Genomic DNA, 26,628 nt, shown 5'->3' with positions numbered 1-26,628 from the left:
TTAAAATCATATCTTAATCCCATCCAAATCCAATTAAATATATAATTCCATTCCACTCCAAATCCAGTAAAGATCTTATACAATCCAGTTACAATCCAAAACCAATCCAAATACAATCCACAAAGGGCCTGGGTTCAATCCCAGTCGGCGCCACCGGGATTTTCTGAGGCATAAAATCGCTGATCACGTCTTCCTTCGGAAGGGAAGTAAAGCCATTGGTCCCCGGTCCATGAGTTGATGATGGGTCGATAGGTAAAGTCCAGGTGTGGGAGCTGCCTTCCTGGCGTCGGTGGCATTGTTACTCAGTACGGAAAACAAGATCGATGGAAAACAAATCATGGAAAAAAAAATACGATCCATAATATTGAGACGATGTACCTCACATATTTAAAATGATGATATTGAGATGTAGTTAGTGAGCCATAGGGACCACCCTAATTTAAATCACATCAAAATAAGGGTTAAAAAATGTAAAAACTTTCCAAAAGACTAACGGTTTAAGAACAATCATTTTTGTCTTCTCGATCAATTCGTTTCGGGGGGCGACTCCGGCGTAGAGGTTAGCATCCATACCTCTCACGCCGGAGTCACGAGTTCAAATCTCATCCCCTGAGAAGTCACGAATGACCCAAAAGTGTTAAAGTGACTATAAAAAAAAAAAAAAAACAATTTGTTTCGCATTTGAATCTCATAACTTAAAAAAAATGCAAAATATCCCCCAACCTATTTTTGTTTAGTTCCGGAATGCCACGAAATGAACCTTGCAAACTCTCTCGTAAAAGTGCTTGTATGTAGTTTTGAAACCACTCGAATGGATGGACGGCAGCAGGCCCGGCCCTGGCCCTGGCAAGTTCCGCAGAACCAGTTGAAGCTGTTGCATCATTAAGATTTCAAGCCCAGTGCGCGTTCCCGGAGCGAAACTCTTGTCGAAGTTGAAGGAAATTGCTCCTTCCCGACAGCCGCCGGAAGAGCGAGAGCAAAGCAAAGAACAGCAAAATCAGGATGTAAGTCAAGTGAGAACGACCTGGCAAACTGCGGGTGCGGGTTGTAGAAACGAACGAAAGCAAAAAAGTCCTGTTCTGAGTTGAATTTGAAATCGTGGGGATGACGACGCGACGGTGGGAAGCAGGTGAAATAAAAAGAATTTTCAACTTCCTTCGAAAGGATTGCTGTTACTGCTGATGCTGAAGGAGAATTCCAAGAGAAGGGATCGAGTGGAATGCACGTGATTTATTTACGACAACCTGCCAAAGAGCCAACAAAGCTGCTGGGAACGAAAATCTGGGATTCCGGTAAGATCAGCCTTTCTTGAGGGGGGGAAAGCGAAACTATTGGATAAGTAATTGAATACTGCGTTCGGTGAAGAGGGAGGGATGTGAGAGACCTGCTTTGCATCTCAAATTGCTGGCAACGGGTGGACCGAAGTGGATTTAGTTCTTGCTCAGCTCTTAACCCAGCACGGGTGGTTCTTCTGGTTGTTTATGATTTTAATTTGGACTCGGTATCGAACTTACTCTCTGTAATATGAAGTCTACGTTATGAAATTTCTTCATCATGCAGCTCTGCACTTTTTACGGGGCTTCGCTGCAGTTAAAAGTAATTGCAAGTTATTTATAATGCACTTGGGAATTTAATATCACCACCCATTTGCATCCCAGTTATTCCTTTATGCAAGCGGATTTAAAGCCAAAGTTAGCATTCCACTCAGCAAAAGCAAGTCTGACCCACTGAACCGACCGACCGACCGACCGACCAACCATCTGTTGCCATTTCCATTCTCTTCCTGAATTCCTAATCGAAATGCCGAGCTCGAGTTGCCAAGAAAGTTTACTCCCACCTATCTGATCTTTAAAGAAACAAACTCCTTCCACTTTTCCCACTTACGTGGCATGTTCCGAAGCTCAGGGTAGAATGTTTGGCAATTCTTCACTGTTGCCCTCTCCTCCCATGCATCCACTTTACATCTTCAAGCAGTTCCAAAAACCGAACCGACCGGGTGAAAGTTGAAGCAGATTTATTCAAGTACCATCGGAGAATACGGTGGAGTGTTGGTGCCTTCCACAAGTCCAGATAGTCGAAAATTTAACACTTTAATTAGTTTTAATTACCGACGCCAGAAGGAGGACGACCTGGGTACGGTTATCTAAATTGGAATGTGATGTGATTGAATTTTCCACGCTCCTACTTCGGGGAGGATCTGTTCAGACTTGGGTGATAAGAACCGTGGCAGCAGGGGGTTGCCCAGTTCTAGAGGTTAAGTATTTGCTCGAATTGGATGAATGTTGATGGTGCGGAAAATGGGTTCAATTTATTTGATGGGCCTGAATTTGTGACATTCGACGCAGTTATCGGTGAAGCACAACATGTCAGAGGCTATTTGGTTGGGAAATTATGCCGAGTTCCTGCCCAGGAAACAATTTGAACTAATTTAGAGCTGACTTAGACATATCTAGTTGAAGATTTTTTGCTTGATTAACACTCCCCAAGTAACATTGCAAGTTTTATAGAGGTTTTATAGCATTCTACAAGTCTAAATCATGGTCTACAGAACCTTCATAAAACCAGAATTGTTACTTGGGTCCGAACACGATGCCTCCGAAAAACGTGTAACGGCAAGTTTGCAATGACATAATTTAGCCATTTCTAAATGAGTTTCAAAAATTGTGATACCTTTAGTATTCCTATGGTTTGTAGATGATTTTGATAGCAAAAAGATTGAAAATAGAGTCGTCTACTTATTTAAAAAGCGACAAGAGTTGTTACACTTTTTTTTTGAAAAGTGTGTTTGTAGGGTTTGCAAGTGGCGCAAGATCTGTAATTTAGATGAATGGGCACAAATGTTCACAATCAGCCAGAAAACAGTCATGGTTCCTATATATGGATCCTGGAGACAACGGAACGGTCCTCAAAAAATCCAGAACATCCGTAAAAGTGGTCAATCCATGAACCTGATCCTAGAGCTCCGCAGTTTTTGAAAAACACTAAGAACTGAGATGATAGAATGAATTTGGGATCGTGACATAAACATGGACCTTGATGGCCATGAGACCGTCCTCCGGAAGATCCGAAACATCCGTAAAAGTGGTCAATGTATGGAACTGATCCTAGAGCTCCATGGTTTTTTCGAAAACACTTGGAACTGTCATATATAAATTAATTTGCGGTTGTGACATAAACATGTACCTAGAAGGTCATCATACCAGCCGGGATTCATGGGTTCATATTCGCAAATCGATCCTAGAGCTCTGCAGTTCTTTTTTAAACACTGTGATATAAGAAACCACTGGATCACTTATACGGATTTTCCGTATCTTCCTATGGCCATCCAGGTTCATGTTTTTGTCACGACCACAAATATCACAGTTCCTAATGTTTTTGTAAAAAAAAAAATGCGAAGCTATAGTATCAGTTTCATTGATTGACCTCTTTTACGGAAGTTCTGGACTTACCAGAGGATGGCCCCATGGCCATTTGGCTCCATGTTTATGTCATGACCCCACATTCTTCTTTCTCCGGGAGATCCTGAAGTTGCAGGAGTTTCATGAATCAGTGATGTTAATTCTTAGTTTCAATAGAAACTATATGACGAAAATGAGAGCAACAACGGCAAGACCTGTTATTTTAAGGCTTACGAAACTTGAAAAGGTCTCAGAACTACCAATACATCCAATTAAACAACCTTCCCGGTGCTTTGAGAATTCCTGAAGCTGCCAGAAACTCCTGGGGCTCTTTGGACTTCAAGATTTTCAGGTGCTCCGCCAGTTTTTGGAATGTGGAATGTTTCCGGAGTTCGAACTCCTCTGCCAATTCCCCAGATCTTTTAAATTAATTCCGGTATATCTTTTAAAATTTCGAAAGAACTATTAACTGCTATCAGAGCTTCAGTCGGTTCTGGAAGAGCCCCTGGAATTGCATGAAACATGATACTCACAATATTTTTTTTTTGAACTCCTGAAACTCAAGAAACTTCCTGGACTGACGGAACTATGAGAGTTCGACGAACACAAATAACTCCCCAACAACTTCTAAAGAATGTCCTGTAATTTGAGAGCTTGCGAATCTTGAAAAACTTCCACAACTCGCAAAACTACAAGGGACAGCCCTATGGGGTTGTACGCAATGGTGACGTAGGACTACGTGGTCTTATTTAATAAATCTTATTTGAGTGGGGTTCTCTCCGTTTATACTCTTTAGTATGATGCGCTTGACATAGATAACCCACAGCGACTCACGAAGAGCTATTGATTCCGATCAATAGCGGTGCGGCTTCTTCCTCCTTCTATGGATGCTCATGTGGGCTGCAGCTCGCTGCTTGCGGGCAGCCTGTCGTTGTGTACTGGAGAACTCCACCACTCACCACATGGTGATTGAATAAACACCGTTTGGTGAGACCGGATGGAATTCAACTTTGAAATCCGTGTTAGGGAAATCACTTTTCGCTGACAATCTGGAATAATTTCAATTAGCATAGCATCAGTTGCACATTCGTGCAATTTTCAATAGTGAAATTTTGAAAAAATGTTAAAGTTTTAATTTGAACAGATTCGTAGAAAAAATTCCTATCGATTTTCGTATTAAGAATTAAAATCCATTATCTCTGAATCAAAATCAGACCACTTTCATGCCGCGACCGACTTTGGTTTTTGAAATTGCACCCCCAATGTTGCTTTAAAGTACATGGTATGTTAGATTTAAACATATCTAGATAGAGCTGGTATTGGGCGTAACAGCTTTTGTAAACAATGCCTTCTCTCGATGATTTTTGAGAATTCAACATTACAATCCAACATTACCGTCGGGTAGGGGAAGTCTTACCCAACCTGGTGGTGATGTAAAATTTGCGTGGGCGAGCCTTGAAATTCATGACATCATCGAAAGAAGTCATTGTTTGATATGATATGAGAACTGACATTCTATTGATGACCTTGACAAATGACTCAAAAATACTTTTTTACAAATTTATGGTGGTCCTGAAAAGGACCGTTTTGTCGTGATGGTTGAGTAATGCTGAGCTCCACAGGTGTTAAACACAGATGAGGCTGGTGAGCTGTATGTTGTTTGGAATGAGGGTGACGCGCTGGGCATAGATGACCCACAGCGACGCACGAAGAGCTACTGATTCCGATAAATAGCGATACGGGTACTTCCTCTTTCTATGGATGCTCATGTGGGCAGCAGCTCGCTGCTTGCAGGCAGCCTTTCGTTGTGTACTGAAGAAAGCACTGCTGCTGATGCCGACGATCGGACACCACCACACACGATGATTCGAACTGAATCCGATCAGTGGTTGAGGGCAGCCTTGATAGCTATCTGCTTGCGGGGACCCTTTCGAACACCACCACTCACCACGCGGTGACTGAATTAACCGTGAGACCGGATGAAATACAACTTTGAAATCTGTGTTAAGGAAATCGCTTTTCGCAGGCAATCGGTAATAATTTTAATTATAATAGCAACAGTTGCACATTCGTGCAATTTTCAAAAGTGACAATTTGAAAAATGATAAAGTCTTAAATTTAACAGATCCGTAAAAATATTTCTGATCGTTTGGTGTTAAAATTATTGAAATTGGTCCAATGACAGCTGAGTATTTAACGTGCCAAATCTTTCATAATTTTGTTACATGTTCCATTTTCGGGTTTCACAAAGTGTTCCTCCATATAGAAATCATAGACGTAGTCCTACGTCAAAACTCACTCTTATCTATTTTTTCGGATAAGCCGGTACTCTAGGTACGATCCAGAGCTCCCAAAACTTCAAATTAAACAACCTACTCGGTGCTTTGAGAATCCTCAGAAAGTCCTGAGGCTCTTCGGACTTCAACATTTTACCTGTTCCAGGAGTTTCGCCAGTTCGTGGAGTGCGGAATGTTTCCCGTAGTTCCAACTCGTCTGCCTTTCTCAGAGTAAGGCAGGTAATACTGAGAGTTCCTTGGATTCCAGAACATCTGAAAATCACAGATTCTGGAACAATGGGTATGCTATGAAACTTTCACTTCGGAAAACGAAACTCTCGAATCACTCGTAGGTCCGAGCACAAAAGGAATTCGTGTAAATCAAATGTCCACTTAAACTCCAGAAAGTACTTCAAATCTGTTTTTGGAACTACGAAAATTCTTGAAGATTCCGAAATTTCAGGAGTTTGGTTCTCTATTCATTAAACACAGATATTTCTGTAGGTTCACCAAGACTTTTCAGCAATGTGAGAGTTCCCGGAAAAGAATGGTTTCTAAGAACTATGGAAACTCCCGGATTTCTAGCATCTCTGAAAACTTGAGTATTGCTGGAACTTTGAAACTTATTGGACTTCAAAAGTCCAAAAAATGTCATACCTTAACTATTGGAATTCTTTGAGTTCCAGGAACTCAAGTACTCCGAATATTTTCGATACTCACAGAACAGCAGCAACTCAAAAAGACTCCCGAAGAACTTCCTGTAAACCATCAGCTTGCGTAATTTGAGATGATGATGATGATGATAATGACGGTGGTCCCTTCTCTTACTCCTACAAAGGCTTGAGCTGGACGAGTTATCGTTAAAATAATTAAATATATACATCATAATCAGATTAGAAATCTATATCAAACTATAAACAATAAATTCCCTCCACAGTTTACAGTTGCTCCATTTTGTCTACCTCAAATATTCACAAGTATTCCTAGCGATCAAGAGTCCATGAATATCCAACAAAGCATCCTGTTACACTAGCAACCCAGCAGTATGATGCTTTGATAATTTTCATAAATGTCAGGATTTTGAAGGATATTTCGGTGATCCAGATACGATCAGAAGTCCCAAAATCCCAACATCATACGAAATTTCTGAAACTTCGAGAAATTAGAAAAGTTTGAAACGCATGGAACCCTCGGACTTCAATGTTTTGACAGATCCAGGAGTTCCGTCAGTTCCTGGAGTTTTGAATGTTTTAAGAATTCCAGGTTTCCACAAATTCCGAATACTTGGGGAGATTCCGTGATAACCAGGAAATTGCAGCTTCCGGAAGATTGCGTGAGCCTACACGAAGGCTTTTTTTCCTTTGGTTTGTTTTCCGTCGATTTTGTTTTCCGTGCTGAGCATCAATGCTACCGACGCCAGGGATGCAGCTCCCACACCTGGACCCTACCTATCACCCATCAACTCATGAACCGGGGACCACTGGCTTTACTTCCCTTCCGAAGGAAGGCGTGATCAGAGATGTTATGCCTCAGAACATCCCGGTGGCGCCGACTGGCATTGAACCCAGGACTGCTGGGATGAGAGGTAATCACGCTTACCACTACACCACCGACGCCGCTTTCTGCGAAGACTAAGAAGCACCTTCAACCCACCAGCACACCCACCGAGGAGTTGTTCATCAATTCTTGCCCGTTAACTGTCTTTCCACTAGACGGTAAGCTATCTTAACCGGTCACCCCGAATCATTTCTTACCCCGGGTTGTCAGACGCTTCTAAGCCTTTGATCGCGTTCCAAGTCAATAGCTACACCTTGAAGCACACCTGCAAGATGACACAAGTCTGCGAGTACACATTCTGAATACTTTAGATAGCAGGATAACTGCCAACCCTTACGAAAAGAACAAAATGGTTTCTCGTCCGGAGAAGCTGCTGGGTCTTTCACATGGAACCCTCGGACTTCAATGTTCTGACAAATCCAGGATTTCCGTCAGTTCCTGAAGTTTTGTATGTTTTAGGAGTTCCAGGTTTGCACCAATTCCGAATAGTTGCGGAGATTCCATGATAACCAGTAAATTGCATCTTCCGGAAGATTGCGTGTGCCTACACGAAAGCCATGATGCACCTTCAACCCACCAAGGAGTTGTTCATCAATTCTTGCCCGTTAACTGTATTGCCACTAGACGGTACGCTATCTTCAACGGTCACCCCGAATCATTTCTTAACCCGGGTCGTCAGACAGTGCTAAGTTCTCGATCGCGTTCGAAATCAGCAGCTACACCTTGAAGCACTCCCGCAAGATGACGCAAGTCTGCGAGAACAGATTCTGTAAACCTTGGATAGTTGAATAACTGCCAACCCTTATGGAAAGAACAAAATGGTTTATCGTCCGGAGAAGCCCGTCGAAGAATGAGACGAGACGCTTCCAAGGAGCTGCTGGGTCTGGTGCATCGGTATTATTCGGTGCATCGATGGACAGCCCAAGTAACCTACAAGCCCCTCCCCCCCCCCCCCCAGGCAGGGCCATTTTTGCAATATACAGCTAATATACGATTGATATAAAACCTTATATTGCTTATCGGGCTATTAGCGGGCTTCTTGGTTACTTGGGAGGTTCACAGACAAGGTCAACTGCAGAACGGGCTTGATGAGTAGAAACCAAAAACCCATGTCCGGATCTATTTAGATGGCGACTTCCGGTTTACTCAAATGTTCCAGACATCCCACAATAGAGAAGTTCCATATGACGAATCGAAAAAACTCGACCTTCTCCGATTTGCATAAAACCCAGTAGCGTTCACAGACTTCGAAAAAGTTATATGAAATTATAAATATCAGCGCGATGTTGAAAGTTTTTCAAAGCCCTGATATTTAAAATTTCATGAACACAAAATTATGTTCTAGTAGGTACTTGGATCATTTAAAGACATGTTTGATGCCACAAATTATCGCCATCACGGCTGATTTTACAAGGCAAATCAGCTGTGACGAGGGATATTTGTGTGGATTCTAGCAACCTTGTCAATCGACATTTTAAAATGTTTTTCTTGAACTTATGAAATTTTCAAAATGTTAAAGCCCCCTCCCCCCACTCTTCAACTTAAGTAGAGGCGGGGAAACATGTGAAGACATTTTGTCAATCTCGTTGAAGGCTTTTTGTAAAGGTACAATTTGAGTTCATTTCCTGGGCGCAAAATCAGTTTTTCTACTATTTTGTTAACTAATGTATATTGGGGAGATTCGGCAAAAAAGGACCTCTTTCTGAGATCTGCACAAGATGGGATCATCACCAATCGATTCCATCTATTTTTTACATATGTATAGGTATCTTGTAGGCTAATAGAACTTATCGGACTGTTTTTAATTATTCTCTTTCCAGTCCCGTGGGGAATAGCCCTAAACTGCCCCAAGGAAATGTATTAGAGCCCCTTTTATTTATGATGTATACTAAGGACGTGTTTTACGATTTTTCAACAGATTAATCTTTTCGCAGATGAGACTGTATCATTCAATGCAGCTAAGGATTTAAATAATGCCGTTTTACACTTGAATGATGATTTGCTTTCTCTAAGTATATGGTTGAAGCATAGCGCCATCTAATTAAGTACGATTACTCACCCAATCTAGTTATAGTCGTGGAGCAATAAATTTAATCTATGATAAGTTAAAAATATCCAAGTATTAATGAGTGACTCTCATACTTTCCTGAACATATTTAAGCCCAAATAATTCCATTAGAAGCTCCATTCAATATAAACCTCGTTCCTTCCAGAGAACGACCAATATCTGAATAAGCTGTTTCCCAACTATCAATTTCAACTGGTATTTTCAAATCACAAATTTCACGAGAAATAAGGCCCGCAATCTCCCCTAATCATTCTCTCACTATCCTATATTTTTTTCCCACCGCATTTGAACTTACCTGTGGCTCTTTTCCGCCGGGTCGCCTTGGTGTAGAAGATGAACGCCGCCAGGAAGAACACCGACGACAGCGTTTCGGCCCGACCAACCACACCGGTCACCTGCAAAGTGAGAAGGGAGAGGAGATCAGTATTACAATAACAATAAATAGCAAACAATGGCGGCACATTGGGGGGAGAGAATTCAAGCATTCAAGGGAGAACAATTGAAATATGATAATTGGTTTACTGAAATTGATAAGACCAGGAGAGGTAATTTGATTTCGGTTTCCGATTGCGGTGGTTTGCTACTTTGCAGAGGGGAAGTTTCGAATGGAAAAGAAATCCGATGGGGGAGATTATTAGCTTAAATCCGCTTTAACGGTTGCTTAGCTAGCAGGAATGCAGGAAAATTTGCAAGTGGCACCACTTGACTCTTCCAGGCCATAAATCCATCCTATCAAGTCAAGTAGCGCGTACGACGAACTTGAGAGCTGAAGCTGATACCGGCTGTCACATGGTGACGGCACTGCTGTAACTCGAAATGGAGGTCATGTCAGCCCTCTGGAGCTCATTACGGAGGGTGGGCTCCCAGGCAAAAGTCATTTATCTTTTGTCGTACGCGTCTCGCGATATCGCTTCCTGGTCCAACCACCGAGAGCAGGTATAATATTCGTTCACCTGTTCCATCCACAGGCAGCCAGATATCCGTGTCGCGCTTGCCGGCAAACTGTGACGAAGCCACTTTTGCCTTCCATGGAAATTGCGCGAAGCTGTGTTCTGATCAGATAAAATGGATCATCCGGACGTGTTGAGAAGTAACGGAGAGTAGGAATTCAACATTCAGCAAATCCACGTGGGAGTCGTTGCTTTCAGAATGAGGCTTTTACTGAGTTCAGTGAATCGTTTGAACAGCGCAATAGGCAGCCTGTGGTGAGTAGGGTTCTACAACGGTGATGTATGTCATAGCACTGACTTCTCGTGAGGAATATTGCAAGACACACACATATATGCTCAGCACGAAACATTCTGACAGCGCTATGCGATTTCCTAATCTCAATCTAATTACTGCCGCCATCAAACGTAGGTACGTTGAGCACATTTCCCAATATTAACTATGTTGCTGCACACAACATCAACAACAACTGCAAGTGGGTGCATCGACGTCGGGCGGATAAGCTAAATGTGCTCGTTAAGGATCTCGTAACTATGACGATGATGACGCTGGCTTTTGCCGTCATTATAGTGAGGATGATGATGGCACATGCCAATATTCTACGAACTGCACCGTCAACATAGTGTTCCGATCACGTAACTCGTTCTGCAGCTATGTAGCATTCAAGGGGGAGGGGGTGGGCTTAATACTGCGACTCTTTGCGTAGTGAAGTGTGTACGTACATCAAAATAAGCATCCTTTAGTGGAAAAATTGAACCGTGCAGCAACGCACTGCAACGTGTGGAAATCGAAGCGAATGCACTAAATTACACAGTGCAATTTCTTGTGCTTCGGGGTTGGTGAGCCATGGAAACTAGCAAACAGCCAACCCAGCTGATAAGGATGAAAGGGAAGCGGTGGTTGGAAAAAGCAGGTGTTTGACAGGGTAAATGATGGGTTGGTGCACACTGTAGCAGCAGCAGTAGCAGGCAGTAGTAGACGTGGTAATCGTAGCACATCAAATGGGTGGTGGCTCGCGTATCAAAGAGCAATGGTTAAATTCCACGTTGCCGTGTTTGAGCTTTGCTCCCGTCAGCCAAGCATGTGCATAATGGAAATTATGAAGTTGGAAGCAGTGCATTGTAAAATATCGTTTGGCATAATCGAATACACAGTTTACGACATGTCAATTTTGCACGGATGAATGTCCTTTATAACAAGTCAGTTATTAGGTTTAACCATTCAAGTTTTTGTTTATGGCGGTATCAAAACGTTGGCTCAGGTTCGATTTGACCAATGTAGAATAGTTCTGGCAACGTTTATCATTACCTAAAGGCACACGTTGCCGAAAGCATTTCTATTCGGTGGTGTGTTATACATATTGAACCACTTCTATGAGCTGTTCTTTGTTCTTCTTTGAGCTGCTTAAGATCAAATCAATAGCAAAATGACCTATTATAAAAAAAGTTAAGGGTTTCATCCAAAGCGCGACCGCATTGTTGACGTTCACTTTCACTAATATATTAATAAAAAATAAGTGGAAACTTAACTTCAAAATGAACAATTCATAGTTCAAATTTTTGAAATTGAGCGATTATTGAATAAATCCTAAAATTAGGATTACCTTTGGCCGCTTTCTTGTTGGTTCGCACATTCGAACGCGTGCAGCAACGGTCTGTGTCTGTTTCGCATGTTTCCCTGCCTTCTGATCTCTCACGCGCTTCCGATAATCGCGAAGATATTTAGCAACCATGTGTTGAGACGTTTTGCAGATTTTTGCAGAATTTCCCAATAAACGCTTGTTTCACTTCGAATATTGGCTCTATCCAACGCGGAGTGTAAACACTGAATCACTTACTATACCAATTGGAATTTACAGAGAATGCTACAATGCATAGTCACGATGGTGTTTCAATATGATGTCTGTGTTTGGGAAACAATCACTAAATTAAATTTTGATTGCCTTTCTTTTTGCACACGCCGACTCCTCCCATCATGAGTAGTTTGGTATCAAGTAGCGACTCTCTCCTTTTGGGTAGTTTGCCAATGTCAATACCTTGAAAGCAAAGGGACATTAACGAATTAGTAACGAAACATGCAGAGAATCGATCAAAATCAATTGCACCCCTGCTTCCAAGTTTGGTTACTAGATTAAAACTCTAGAGAGCATTTTGTGTGGTCGTTGGGGGCGTGCGGTTCTGAATATGGCCCTGAAAAGTTGGTGATGATTTAACCTCCAAAACCATACAGAGTGCGTCTGTCGCTTCAAAGCGTAGACGACATCCATGACCACATACGCTTGGCGTGTTCAGAGTAGGTGACAGCATCACGGATCTCATTTTCCAGGAACACCTTCAGCACGCCTCGTATTTTCTCGCAGATCAGACCGGAGATACGTTTGACACCGCCAAACGACGGATGGCGGTTAACCTGCCACCTGCTATTGCTGCTTCTGCTGCCTGCTCACCACGCCATCCGAAGCGAAAATGAGTTGAGTAGGATTGGGCGATCTTGGATTGATATTTGGAAGATCGATCTTTTTCATCCCGATTTCCGATTTTTTGGATCGATGCTTTGTCCACGAAAAGATCAAAGAAATCTATCTCATCTTTCGATATTTTCGATCTTCAAAAAAAAAGATCAGTGTTGAATTTTTTAAGTGTATTTGGATCAAATAAAAAAGAATTTACTCTCACCCCAGACTGCGTAGTAAAATTAACGAACATAACGTCAACAGCAGGATCGCTCCCTACAATGACGTCACTATTTGCATTTCCGATATTTGCGAATACAACAACATTTGAAGGTTTATTCTACCTCCCTTCTGTGTTCATTGCTCCTTACCGTCACGACAACATTTAATTGAATATTATAAAGGAAAGAACTTCTTAGGGTACCAACGTAAACAAGAGTATTAAAATAAAAATCCAAAGACCGATCTACCAAAGATCGATTCTTTGGTACCGATTTAGTCAGTGGATCGATTATAGAGCCAAATATAAGATCGATCCGTCAAGATCGATCTTTATTTGAAGATCGCTTAATCCTGAGGATCGCTTAATCTTGCGGCTTGAGGAGTAAGCTGAAGGATGTCTCGCTGGATACGCCCGAGACTGGACGGGCGGTAGCTGGTGGCCGTGAACGGTTCCTGGGGAAATATTACAACAAAGGTATTTTGCAAACAGTGACAGATAGCGGACATGAAGAACCAGTGGAGATGCCGGGCAAAGGTGTTTATCCTAGACAAATGGTAAGTTACAAATTCGCTGTTGTCGTTGTCGTAGGCGCCGTCGTAGTCGCTGTCGTAATCGCCGTCGCAGTCGTAGGCAGTACCGTTAGTATATTTAAAATTAAACATCAACCGCTGAAAATATGAATTATCGCGTATTTCTGTTGTTCATTACATTCCAAGTGAAATTCGAGAACGTAATTTCATTTGAATAGCTTGTTTAACCAGGTTTTAAACAATCGTCACGTCGGTCATAGCTAGTTATGATTGTCTGAACCATGCGTAAAGAGAAAATCGAAACTCGAAAATCGGCCTAAGTACTCTTTCGTAACTTTTAGTTTTAGGATTTCAAAGATCGTCGGTTGCAGTGGCTTGCTTACTGAAGAGAAAAACGCGGTCCCAGATCCTTTCATATTAAAAATGCATGGTAAGATCGCTTGTTTATCGTGTATTTTGTAAAACTTTTCGTTGTCGTCGGTGCCGGGTTTGAATAGTTAAAAAAAACTTGAGTAACGCTATAATGTGATATGAGAGGCTCGGTGGCCTTAGAGCAACCGTTTTTGCTTACTGAGCAGAACATCATGAGTCTAATCTCAAGCCCATCCACATTCAATATTCGTTAATGATTAAAAAGGAGCTCGTCTGCCTAGTGGCAAACATTTTTGCTTACTGAGCAGAAGACCGTGGGTTCAATCCCAAGCTCCTTCGCGTTATACGATCGTTAGGACATCAATTCAGCTTATCAGCAAAACGAACCCTGCTGCAAACCCAACCCTCTTACCCAACATCCCTGTGATTCCTCGTGGAAGTGCAGAGGACTCCTCGGCTTCCATCAAAGCGAGTGTCACGTCAACACGTTCCTACCCATTCCTTTCTTGACCTGCGTTCGGGCGCGGCCGGCGCTGGTATTGCCTAGTTTGAGATCACCAGTTTTTACACATTGAGGACGATTGCTAGTCCCAAGCATCGTCTATTGGTTCTCTGTGTAATTACAGCTGGTCTGGCAATAACAGAGTAGCAACCGTGGGCGGTCAATCATGCTCATGCTCATGCTCATGCTCATGCTCTGGATCGCTTAATCTTGCGGCTTGACAGCAGCGTTCTTTTATATCTTTTCAGATTAAAGCAGAATGAAGTGCAACCAAGTGGTACTCGATTCTGACGACTGGGTTTGGGAAGAACGTTTATTTCATGGAAACAGTGATAAAATTATCACTTTTTATTTGTACATTGAACAATGCTTGACATTACCACTTTTTCAATAGTTTCTTGTTTAAAATCATGAGTCGGAAGCATTTTATACGTAGAAATATTTCTGAACGATTGGTGATGGAATTTTTGAAATTGGTCCAGTGGCAGCTGAGTTAGTAATGTTCAAAATCTTTCATAATTTTGTTACATGTTCCATTTACAGTTTTTACAAAGTGTACCCCCATATAGAAATCACAGACGTCAAAAAATTATTAAAGAAAAAGCATTAACGAAGATAAAAAAAAAACTACAAGGGACAGCCCTATGGGGTAGTACAAAATGGTGACGTAGGACTACGTGGTATTATATAATAAATGTTATTTGTTAACTGCAACAGGAGCTTGTATTTTGTGTAGGAATAGGAATTTTAGCGGGGTTCTCTCTGTTTAGACTCTTTAGTATGACTATGATTGCCCTGAAAAGAACCTTTTGGTATGAATTTTAGTTGGGGCATGTTCAGAAATTTAACTCTTTTGGAAAATGTTGGTGGTCCTGAAAAGGGCCGATGGTAGTACAGACTTAAACCCTTTGGAAGATGATAATGACGTGTAGGCAGCTGGATCAGCAAATCGGACCGGACAATCCAATTTTATTCGGTTCAATGATTGGGCCCTCGCAAGTCGCAAAAGTTTTGGCACGTCTGCTTCATTTTCATTTTCATTTTGCAGCGTTTGGTGGGGCAATGGGAGCGCAAGTCAATCCAAAGCCGAGGATAAAGGAAGGGTAATGGCTGAATAGTCTATGCGGACCACTTGAACGCCATGGGAAAAGGAAGGGATTGAAGAGGTCGGTTATTGGGGGGTTTTGAGGAAATGACACATAGTACTAGATTTGTGTTGCAAAATGTAAAGAAACCGAAAATCCATCTCCCACTGATTCATCCTTTTACATATATACCAAATTGATATTTTAAAGCAACCATCAAAATAAACAGACAATATATGAAAAGGCTAGTTGCCTCCCTAAGCGGACCCCCCGCATCCTAACTCTTTTGTTAATTTACTTAATGTTATTAGGCTGTCTAAATTTTCTTATTTAAGTTCGTTTGATGATTATGATATCTCATTAGTCTAATTTAATAAATAATTGAAATCTCTAATTTAGCTAATCAATCATAACCCATGCTTTAATCAAGTACCTAAACTGCTATGTAATCTAAAATTTAACGTGTTTCAAGTAATTTCGACTTTGATCTATATTTATTATATCTTAGATCGACCCAGGTGACACCTTCAAGTGACTAAAATGCTTCACTTTGAAATTAGTTTCCAAGCTGATTTTTTAAATTATATAAGGTACACTGATAGGCAAAATAAAGTGCCCACCCCATCATTTTTGAAATTTCTCTCATTTATTTGGTTCAAATTCAAATAAACACACCGTAGTCTGTTTCGATGTCTTACCTTTATTATTCTTTTAAAGTTACACCTATGGAATACTGAAAATATAAAGTTTTACTTGAAGTAAAAGAAAATCAATTTGGATTGAAAAAGAAAACAGTGACAAAAAAAAGTGCCCACTTCAAAAATCGGTATGTTTTCGATAAGTTTCCATCGGAAAACCCCTCGATTGTTTTTGTTTTGAAAGTTTGACATGTATTGAAGCAAACGGGTGGAACTGGTGCATTTGTACACGTGATCGCATTTGAATCAGTTGAAAAAAATGGAGGACGTAGTGATTTCGAAAGCAATTCCCGTGTGTATCCGAAAATTGGTTGTTCGTGATGTGCAAAACGGTGAATCGCACCGGTCTGTCGCTAGGAAGTACAATATCAGCAAAACAGCGGTCGGGAAAATTCTGCAGAAAATGAAATCGTTCGGATCAGTGGTGGATCGCCCTGGCAGAGGCAGGATGCGCAAAACGGATGCGAGAACGGACACCAAGATCATGCGTGAAGTGAAGAAGAACCCGAAGGTAACTGTCCGCGAGATCCAGGAGGCTCTTCAGCTAACAGTTTCCAGTCGAACTGTTCGTCGCCGTCTCGTAGCACAGGGGTTGAACAGCAAAGTTGCTCGGAAGCGCCCATTTATCAGCAAGGCAAACAAAGTCAAACGGCTTAAGTTTGCTAAGGAGCATGCTGATAAGCCCCTAGAGTTCTGGAAAACGGTTCTCTGGACGGACGAATCAAAATTCGAACTGTTCAACCGGAAGCGACGGGTTCGTGTGTGGTGTAGATCGGGTGAGGAGCTTCAGGAGCGCCACATACAAGGCACGGTGAAGCATGGAGGAGGAAATGTGATGGTCTGGGGGTGCTTTTCGTGGGGTGGAGTGGGAAGCCTGGTGAAAATCGACGGGATAATGACGGCAGATTCCTACATCGACATCCTGCGGGAAAATCTGGAAGTTTCGCTGATCCAGACGGGCCTTGAGGAGAAATTCGTATTCCAGCAGGACAACGATCCGAAGCATACTGCCAAGAAGACTAAGTCTTTCTTCCGGTCATGTCGAATTAAACCACTGGAATGGCCTCCACAAAGCCCGGACCTCAACCCCATCGAGAATTTGTGGGCGATTCTCGATGCCAGGGTTGACAAAACTGGTGTTACCAATAAAAATAACTATTTTGAAGCCCTGGAGCGCGCCTGGGAAGAACTAGATCCACAGCACCTGAAGAATCTAGTGGAGAGCATGCCGAAGCGCCTGCAGCTGGTCCTGAAGGCCAAAGGAGGACACATTAACTATTAGGCTGGTATTCTTTTACTTTATTTTATGTTTTCTGGAGTTAAAATGCAGTGGGCACTTTTTTTTGTCACTGTTCTTTTTTACACCCATTTTGATTTTTTTTTCTTCGAGTCAGTCTCTTCTTTTTATCTGGTATTCTATAAGTGAAACTTAAAAAGAATATAAAGAATAAGATATAAAAAATACTACAGTGTATTTACTTTAATTTGAACCAAATAAATGAGAGAAATTCAAAAAATGATGGGGTGGGCACTTTATTTTGCCTATCAGTGTATATGCTTCAACTACGCTCACACGTTTCCACTATGTCGTCCCACAAAATTACGTATGGATATGTCACAATAGAAGCACGCCACAGTGGAAATCCCGAGCCATAGTTCAAACACTTATCCCAAACCAAAATGAAGCATATATAAGATTAGTTACAATACCATGGTGGTGTTTAATATTGTTCCCTGAGTAATGCTTCAATGAAAACAACAATGAAAGCTTGTCACGCAAATAGAAGGAGCACCGTTGGGCACTTTCTGAAATATTTCAATAGTATACTTCTCTTGCAAACCCAAATAAATCTATCTGCGTAAAAATAAATAAAATAAGAGTGATTTGCGGCAAAACCCGCCAGTATCGCACCCAACGTCAGTGCCTATACGTAAGCGTACTACAACGCGGCTTTCAAATAAAGGAGTAACAAGTGTGATACTATCACTTCGGGCTAGAACTTTGGTTCTCTTATGCAATGGTTCATCAGAGAGGGGAAGCTCAGTAATCCTCATCGCATGCTCATGACGCTATTCTGTCACGGCATGAACCAACGACGCCGAACCTAAACCAACCGTCTCCAACGCTCCACTATGAAGCATAAGATTAGGCCCACCCACCAACGTCCAGGTTAAAAACTAGCCAAGGGGAGGGAAGTCGCAAAAGTTTTGGCACGTCTGCTTGACGTTAAATGATCTATATTTCTTGAATTAGTGTGGTTTACATGTATAACTAATCAAGTGACGCAGATGCGTCTTTTCAGCTTTAGTCTTTATAAAATTTCTATTGTTATTAATTACAGTTCCTAGTCCTATCAGGCCTGTTTGAATAGATGCATAGAAATATTTATGATCCATTGGTGATAAAATTATTGAAATTGGATCAGGGGCAGCTGAGTTATTACCGTTCAAAATCTTTCATAATTTCGTTACATGTTCCATTTTCGGTTTTCACAAAGTGTACCTCCAATGAGAAAGCACAGACGTAGTCTTAGCATAGCATAGCATAGCATATGCGATTGCACAAATCGTGGGGGGCTGTATAATGGTCAACCAATACACTTTGCATAATATATCGTGTGTTGCCGTGAAAAAACACTTAGGACTAGTGGTTTTTTCCACACATCAAAATTTGCAGAGCAAGCATCACATTATGCACCTGGCCACATCCTTACAATTGCAGAGGATAGGAAGGAAAATTAGTTCAACATCTACTTAAGAAGGTGCAGGGAACCCATACTACCTTTGTAGATCGGGAGGGAACATTTGTGTTAATAGGGAGTGAAATATATTTAATAATCTCTATTCGGCAATATAAAGTAAATTTTATGTGAAAATGGAAATACAATTAAATAAATTCAAAAGAAAAGATCTCACCAAAATTATCGGCAAGAATCCTGTCTTTCTATGTTTTCGAAGCTGTTCCATGTATCATTCTTAACACTACTCTCCAGCACGCGTTTTCTTTTTACACCGCATTATTGAGGCCATTTATCACTCATTTGTATACGGTACTTAATTGGAAGCTAACTGCAGGATTCGCAGCAGAATACGCTGACCTTCCGGTGCTTGGAGTGCATCTGATCACCAATATTATCATATAACGATTAGAAAACCCAGCACCTTTGACGCAGGCATTGAGCGCTTTTGCTCATAAACACAGAAGAAAAAGAAAATATACACGATCGCTCATAAAATCATACAACGCGTAAATAACCTGAAATTTAAAACTATCACTCACGATGCCTCAAATTTCTATACAAACGAAGAAAAAAACGCAGATAGCGACATCTTTTCTGATCTAGCAAACAGGATGAATCGCGTTTTCTTTCTCGATTCTAAAACTTCCCAGAAAGCGAGAAAACCACCAATCACACACGTACAACCGTCCGGGAGGCAGAGTGCCAGTGCTAATCCGGCAAATGCAGCCGAAAACTATGGAAGCGAACGCACGCACAAAACAGAGAGTAAACTTAAAACACAACCGTGATTCGAAACTGTCCAAATCGGATTCTGATTAGCCTCCCAAAATTTGAACTCATTTAGTTAAATACTGACTTGGCACGAACCATTTGAAGTTTATATGCAAGTCACAGACGTAGTCCTACGTCAAAAATAGCATCAACATGGTTTCAACGAGTCTCGAACTCCGACTGCGTGACCACTCACCTATACCTAAATCTCGATAAGCAATTTACCGGATTTTTGTAAATTTTCCCAGTTGTGTAATATACATCTACATGAAGCATAAAACCAAAAGCGGTTAAGCCAAATCTCGAAAAAAAAAAAATCGAAAAAAAAATCTAGAGGGTTTAATGTGATTGTTCTCAAGCATTTTCATTGCAATAACTTCCGCTCACAGAGTTCTTGTCGTAATTCTTTTAAAATAACAAATCAGGAAATTCGGCCTTAGAGTTTTGAACTTTTTCTTAGAATTTTCTGGAGCTCCTTTCAATGTTCGATTTAATTCACTTAAATCTCCTTAGAATTTCTGTGCAATTCACGTTAGAATTGTCTAATAACTTTGATCATAGTTATCTAAAAAATTCTCCTCTAAGTTCATCCGAACATCCACTCGGAAATCTCTTCAAAATTATATAGAAATACTTGAAAGCTCTTGAAGTTATTCTTAGAATTTCCGAAAAACTCTTCGCACAATTTCTTTGGAATTGAACTCTCAAAATTCATTCCCTTGGCATTTTTCAATGAGCTACTAAAAAAAGTTATTCTGAATTCACACCATTGACTAGGAGGTCTAGTCAAAACTCTTTTCGAGTTCATTCCAAAACTCCCTAGAAGACATTTTCTTGGTGTTGTATCTACAATTTATGCTGAAATCTGCTCAAAATAGCTTTGGTGAAAAATAATGTTATTAGTTCTACAAAATGACTGGAATAGGTACTTTTTAAGGACCATCAGCAGGCAAAAATAAAATTTCGATTTTATCCACTGTGCATTAGATTTCCTTTTCAGCAATCGCTCCAAGCTCCAAGCTGATCATTGAACATTTTTAAGGACAAATTTTGAAACTCTTAAGCATTGATTTTTTTAAATCTCAGGCTTGAAAAAAATTATCGACATCCTAGACTTGGAGAAAATTTGAAATCCCAGAGACAAATACACCGACAGCCGCCTTCCACCTTCGACACAACCTTTTCCCTTGATGCCCTTGGGAATGACGATGGTGGTGGGTGGAATTTGTGGGGAAATGTCACCACCAGCTGCATTTCCCCTAATACGTGTGCTTGTTCAACAAAATCATGTTTTCGTCGCCATAATTTCGCACTGCTGTTAGCTACCATAAGCCCGCAATTTATGGCCCACGTGCAAACACACACACAAACACACACACACACATGGACTCAGTTGACACAAATATTCACCGTCGCCGTGGTCGTCGTCGAACGAGCTACAAAGCGAGGAACTCGTTAAATCTCCAGTGAATTACCGAAGCGGAGAAATTTCAACGTATTTTCGCCGACAGCATCACCGCCATCATCATCCATGGCTGCTTGGTCCCGGTGCGCTGTTTTTCGGAAAATTCGGGCAGAGATTTTCCCACATTAAAATGATGAGCTCGTCCTCCTTCCCTTTCTTCAACCCAGCAACCTCAAAGTATGTTTTTCGTCAACATCTGTGCCGGTTGCCGGAGTTGGAAACGGACGGAATCCGAAACGAAAAACACTACTGGCTCCTTTTGCGAGGGATGCGAAATAGGAAACCATATGTGGATGTGGATGTGGATGTTGCAGGGCCTGATGACAGCTGCTGTCTATATCCAGCACGGCATGAAATCCTTTTAATGCCTTTTACGTAACCTCTGGTTGCATACCTCCAAGTGGGGCTGCTGTTGCTGTTGCTATGACTCATGACGCGACGACGACAACAACGACGACGACGCACACTGGGGCAGATCAGTGATTTTCTCGGAAAAAATTAATAACTTTTGAACAAAGCATCCAATCAGAATACTGTCTTCGGTAAAGTTGTTTGTATTAGTTAAGCGCTTCTTCTGAATAAATTAATTAGTTCGCAACTTGGTCGTAGAGATGGCGCGCGAATCTAACTTTTGAATAAAGCATCCTAGACGTATGGTGTTTTCAACAAAGTTTTTTATCTATTAAAATGAAGGAAAATTGCAGAAGACATAAAACTTCCATAACCTTTAGTTTTGGAGATATAGGGTATATTGAAAAATATGATGTCAAAATTCTTATTTGATAACTTTTTTGTATATTTTCATATGTTTGCTCTGGTTTCTGCATTTATTCCAACGAAAACAAACTAGGTGCGAATTTTCATTGAACTGTTTGTGGAATTTATAGTGGTTTTAGTGAAATATTCTCGAAAAACATGATATTTTGCCTCTATTTTAGGTGGGTGGGATTCTTGTAGGGGCAGTTAAGGGCAGCTGGACTTTGTCTCTTTTGCTAGCTCATGTCATTGTCTAACATATACCAGAAAACTGAAGACATGATATTCGATGATTTTTTTTAATTTCACCTTTTGTAAACCGTTACAAGTATCTCTACTAATAAGGAAACCTGTCAGTTATGTATAATTTTTATTCGTTAAACTTTTTAAATTGCAGAAGCAGTAATGGTTTAAAGATTAAACTATCTCTTAAGTTGAAGTATTTAGAAATCAGTTGTCCTTAATTGTCACTATTTGTCAAATGAATCCGGTGGTTGTAATAATGCCAATACCTCGCTATTTTTTTTTATTAATTGGGCTGAATTTTTCTTCGGTCTTTTTCGCAGACTTGTAATTAATGGATCTGGTTGTAAAAATAGTTTGATGTGCTTGTGTGATCTATTATCTTTACTAAAATTAATTTTGAGACACCACTAAACGAAATGCATGTTGAGCATATGGCATAGAATAAACAACTGTTGAAAATTTACATTGAAGGTGAATCCATTATAGCAACTTTGTGGATTATTGCTCAACACCGGAAATTGATCACTGAACTGAGACGAGAAAAAAATTCACGCTTATGGATACCAACTACTGAAACATTGACGCACATTAATAATTCTCGATTACTTTTTCGAAGAGATGTATCAGCTTTGTAAACAATGCATTTGATCGTCGGTTTGGCGTAACTGGTAGCTCGCTCACGTATACTAACACTACCATCAGATAGGGGAAATTTTCTCCTGCATGATAGTGGTGTTAGTATGCGTGGATGAGCTACCAGTTACACCAAACCGACGATCAAATGCATTGTTTACAAAAGCTGATACGTCTCTTCGAAAAAGTAATCGATAATTGTACGTTGTACACGATCACGTTGGCACGGCAGCACACAGCTTGTACGATGATGTCACATATACAACTTTACCTGGGTAATGCAGCTGATTGAGCTGACGTATACATGGTGGAAAAGGACGGATAATCGTGTAGTAAGCAGAGAGTCAAAAGCAGATGATAGCATCAAAAACATGGCCGCCAGCCAGGCCCCTGGTTTGCTGGCAGCTCATAATAAGTAAAAAATCTCAAAATTCAGCACAGCATTTAAAAATGGTGACATGTCAAAAATTTATATAATGTTTTTCATTATGTGAAACAGTTCATTTCAATGTAAAGGATGTTTTTATCGGTATATATAAAGTGAAATTAAAAAAAATCATCGAATATCATGTCTTCAGTTTTCTGGTATATGTTAGACAATGACATGAGCTAGCAAAAGAGACAAAGTCCAGCTGCCCTTAGCTGCCCCTACAAGAATCCCACCCACCTAAAATAGAGGCAAAATATCATGTTTTTCGAGAATATTTCACTAAAACCACTATAAATTCCACAAACAGTTCAATGAAAATTCGCACCTAGTTTGTTTTCGTTGGAATAAATGCAGAAACCAGAGCAAACATATGAAAATATACAAAAAAGTTATCAAATAAGAATTTTGACATCATATTTTTCACTATACCCTATATCTCCAAAACTAAAGGTTATGGAAGTTTTATGTCTTCTGCAATTTTCCTTCATTTTAATAGATAAAAAACTTTGTTGAAAACACCATACGTCTAGGATGCTTTATTCAAAAGTTAGATTCGCGCGCCATCTCTACGACCAAGTTGCTAACTAATTAATTTATTCAGAAGAAGCGCTTAACTAATACAAACAACTTTACCGAAGACAGTATTCTGATTGGATGCTTTGTTCAAAAGTTATTAATTTTTTCCGAGAAAATCACTGATCTGCCCCAGTGTGCGACGGTGAGCTGTAGCATGTAAATTTGTATGTTTAAGCACAAAGCTCATCATCATTTGGTTTCGCTTGATCTCTCCGGCGCTGCTGCTGCTGCTGCTGCTGTTGCTACTGCGAGGAGTGAGAAGAGCATGAAGCAAGAATGAGCGCGTCATAATAATCATCATCAAGCGAGTCATAGCTGATGAGAAGGAGGACAACTGCTGACGGTCGTTTGTACAGAACGTGAGCATTAGGATGTAGTTTAGTTGTAGTTTTCTGGAAAGGAATAACATCCGTTGCTGTCGGTCGGATGAGCAATGGTCCCACTGGATGCGATTGGATTGATTGAGAGCGGGGTTTCGGCGCTTCTGGCGGAAGATATAAAAGCGATTCGTAGAATTTCATTTTATCTTGAGCAGACCTCAGGAAGTGGCCCATTTTGCAAAGATTTTCCCATCATTCCAGATGAAAATTGAATAATCATACACCAATCACACTTTTTCGAACAATATTTTCCCACACTGTACTAAGTCAACACACCATACCTCGATATTAAAGGTGCCATCGAGATATGGAGGGATCGATTTAAGGGGAAGCTCACCGGCCCAAAAATAAAAAAATATGTGCGGTACGTTTTTATTTTTTCTAAAAATATTGGGAAAAATTATCAAAAATTCAAGAAAATCAGTTTCTTCCTTAGATTTTTGTCAAAAATTATATGCAAAAAAAATTTTTCTATCCCATCATGAAAAAAAATTGGAGTTATTTTTTTCGGAGCGGTGAGCTTCCCCTTAAAGAACATGATAGCCGTCAAGAGATTGTCAATTTTCAAATGTCCAAGGTTTTCAATGTTTGAAACATTTGTATTTTACATGCGCTTTAAAAAAAATTATACATATTGAACAAGGACATATTGAGAATTTTTACTTTTTTTAACTTACTTAATAAATTTTACCGTGCATAATTTTCCAAGAAAGACTTTATTTTTTCTCAACAACTTTGTCTCAGACCTCATTTTGGTCGGAAAAGACTTTGTCGAAACACAAGTCATTGATAAAAGTCAGACACAATTTTGAAAAAGAGCAAATCAGCCAAAATGGCCAAATTTTACCAGAAATTTGATTGCCCATAACAAACAATTATTCAAAGTTTCATGCAAATCCAAGAAGGTTGAATCCGAACGATTCATTTTTTGGCGTGGAATTGCTATGTAGAAATTAAATGAATCATAATTTTGTTTCAGCGTTTTTCAGTGATACACAGTTTTATCAATTTTATCGTCCATTTTTCCCATTGTGCGTTGGCTCGTCTGTCCGTCTATCTTGTCCATCTGTCTGCCGCTTTAACTGTATGCCTATCCGTCTGTTTGTCTGACCGTCTGTCTGTCTGTCCGTCTATCCGGCTGTCCGGTTGTCCATTTATCTGTCTATCCTCAGTTCCTGTCTTTCCACCCATCTACCTATCCCTTCTTAGTCCATCTGTTCGTATATCCGTCCGATTGTCTATTCGTTCGCCTGCCCGCCTGTCTGTCCGTCTGATTGTCTATGTGTCGGTTTGTCTGTTCACCTGTAATTTTGTCCGTATTTCCACATTTCAGTTTGTCCGTCTACCCTGTTGTCCGTCTATCCGTCTCACAGTGGGGTGGTTCTGAAAAAAAGACGGTCAAAAGTCTTTTCTCATCATTTTTGACGTTTTCGAGGGTAGGTTTCTTCGGAGAAGTTGCTGAAAATGGCAATCCGCATCTTTTGAAACAAACACCGGATTTAATATTAAGAGGGTTAAGAGGGCACTTAGAAAAACTAACTTTTTCTACAAACGAGATAGACATATGACGTCTTCAGCAAAGTTCAGCCATTCAACAAGACTTCGAGCGGCGCATCGGATTGCTCATTGATATACCGAAGCATGGCTCAGGCTCTTCCAATGACGGGAACACTGCCCGTCGTTTTTTTGGAGGACCCAACTTTTTTCTTCGGAAATTACTGGATTGAAAAAGGAACTAGTAGAGAAATTCGCAGTAATTCTAAGTGTTCTGGCATGTGGCCAACCATTCAAAATAGATGCATTCAGAGACTTCTGCCACGAAACTGCACAGTGCTACGTAGAGTATTACGGATGGTACTATATGCCGTCATCTGTACACCGCGTCCTAATTCACGGCGCAGATATAATAGCAGCTGCCATCGTTCCAATCGGATGTCTGTCTGAAGAACCACAGGAGTGCAGGAACAAGGACCTGAAAAGATTTCGCGAAAATCGTTCAAGAAAATGTTCAAAGTACGCAATACTTTTAAGCTTCAATTTGGAGTAATTATCTTTTATATCTTTTAATATTTACATACAGAGAGGCCACCAATCATGATGTTTATATAAGGCTGTTGATGACCTCAGATCCATTCATAGCAAGTTTGCGACAACAGCGAAAAAAGAAAGTTCAGTTGTTGACACCAACTGCAATGCAGTTATTACAAGCGCAAGACGAGAGCTCTGATTGCGAGTCAGAATCAGAAACTGAATAAACAAATGTGTGGCTTTTAGTGTATTAAGAACATCCGTTAAATAAAAAAATTCGTGTCTTCAATTTCTTTCAAAATCTTCAGTTTCCAAAGACCATCCTCACCAATAAAAATTGAATAACCTACGGTGCATGTATGTATGATTCGTTCTATTTACACAAAGAACTATATGAGAATAATGTAGAATATATGGTAAAAACTGCTGTATCAAATAGCTGTATAAATTTTGATCCCGAGGGTTCCCGAAGCTAATTTTTTCAACACGCATG

The 26,628-nt window shown here is 40.5% G+C and overlaps 1 protein-coding gene across 1 annotated transcript in view; it reads right to left on the bottom strand.

Moving 5' to 3' along the window:
• Tmtc3 (Transmembrane O-mannosyltransferase targeting cadherins 3) overlaps positions 1-26,628 on the bottom strand; it is a 705,524-nt gene that overhangs the window by 346,305 nt on the left and 332,591 nt on the right. Inside the window, exon 5 of the mRNA XM_065224254.1 lies at positions 9,595-9,694. Within this exon, the coding sequence (XP_065080326.1) occupies positions 9,595-9,694 (100 nt within the window). The remainder of the gene's footprint in view (positions 1-9,594; positions 9,695-26,628) is intronic.

Source organism: Ochlerotatus camptorhynchus, unplaced genomic scaffold (genome assembly GCF_037179485.1).
Source record: "Ochlerotatus camptorhynchus isolate MF236.1 unplaced genomic scaffold, CSIRO-AGI_Acam_v1.1 ptg000209l, whole genome shotgun sequence".
Taxonomy (NCBI): domain Eukaryota; kingdom Metazoa; phylum Arthropoda; class Insecta; order Diptera; family Culicidae; genus Ochlerotatus; species Ochlerotatus camptorhynchus.
Note: the sequence above shows the minus strand (reverse complement) of the source record. Positions and strands in the feature narration are given on the sequence as shown.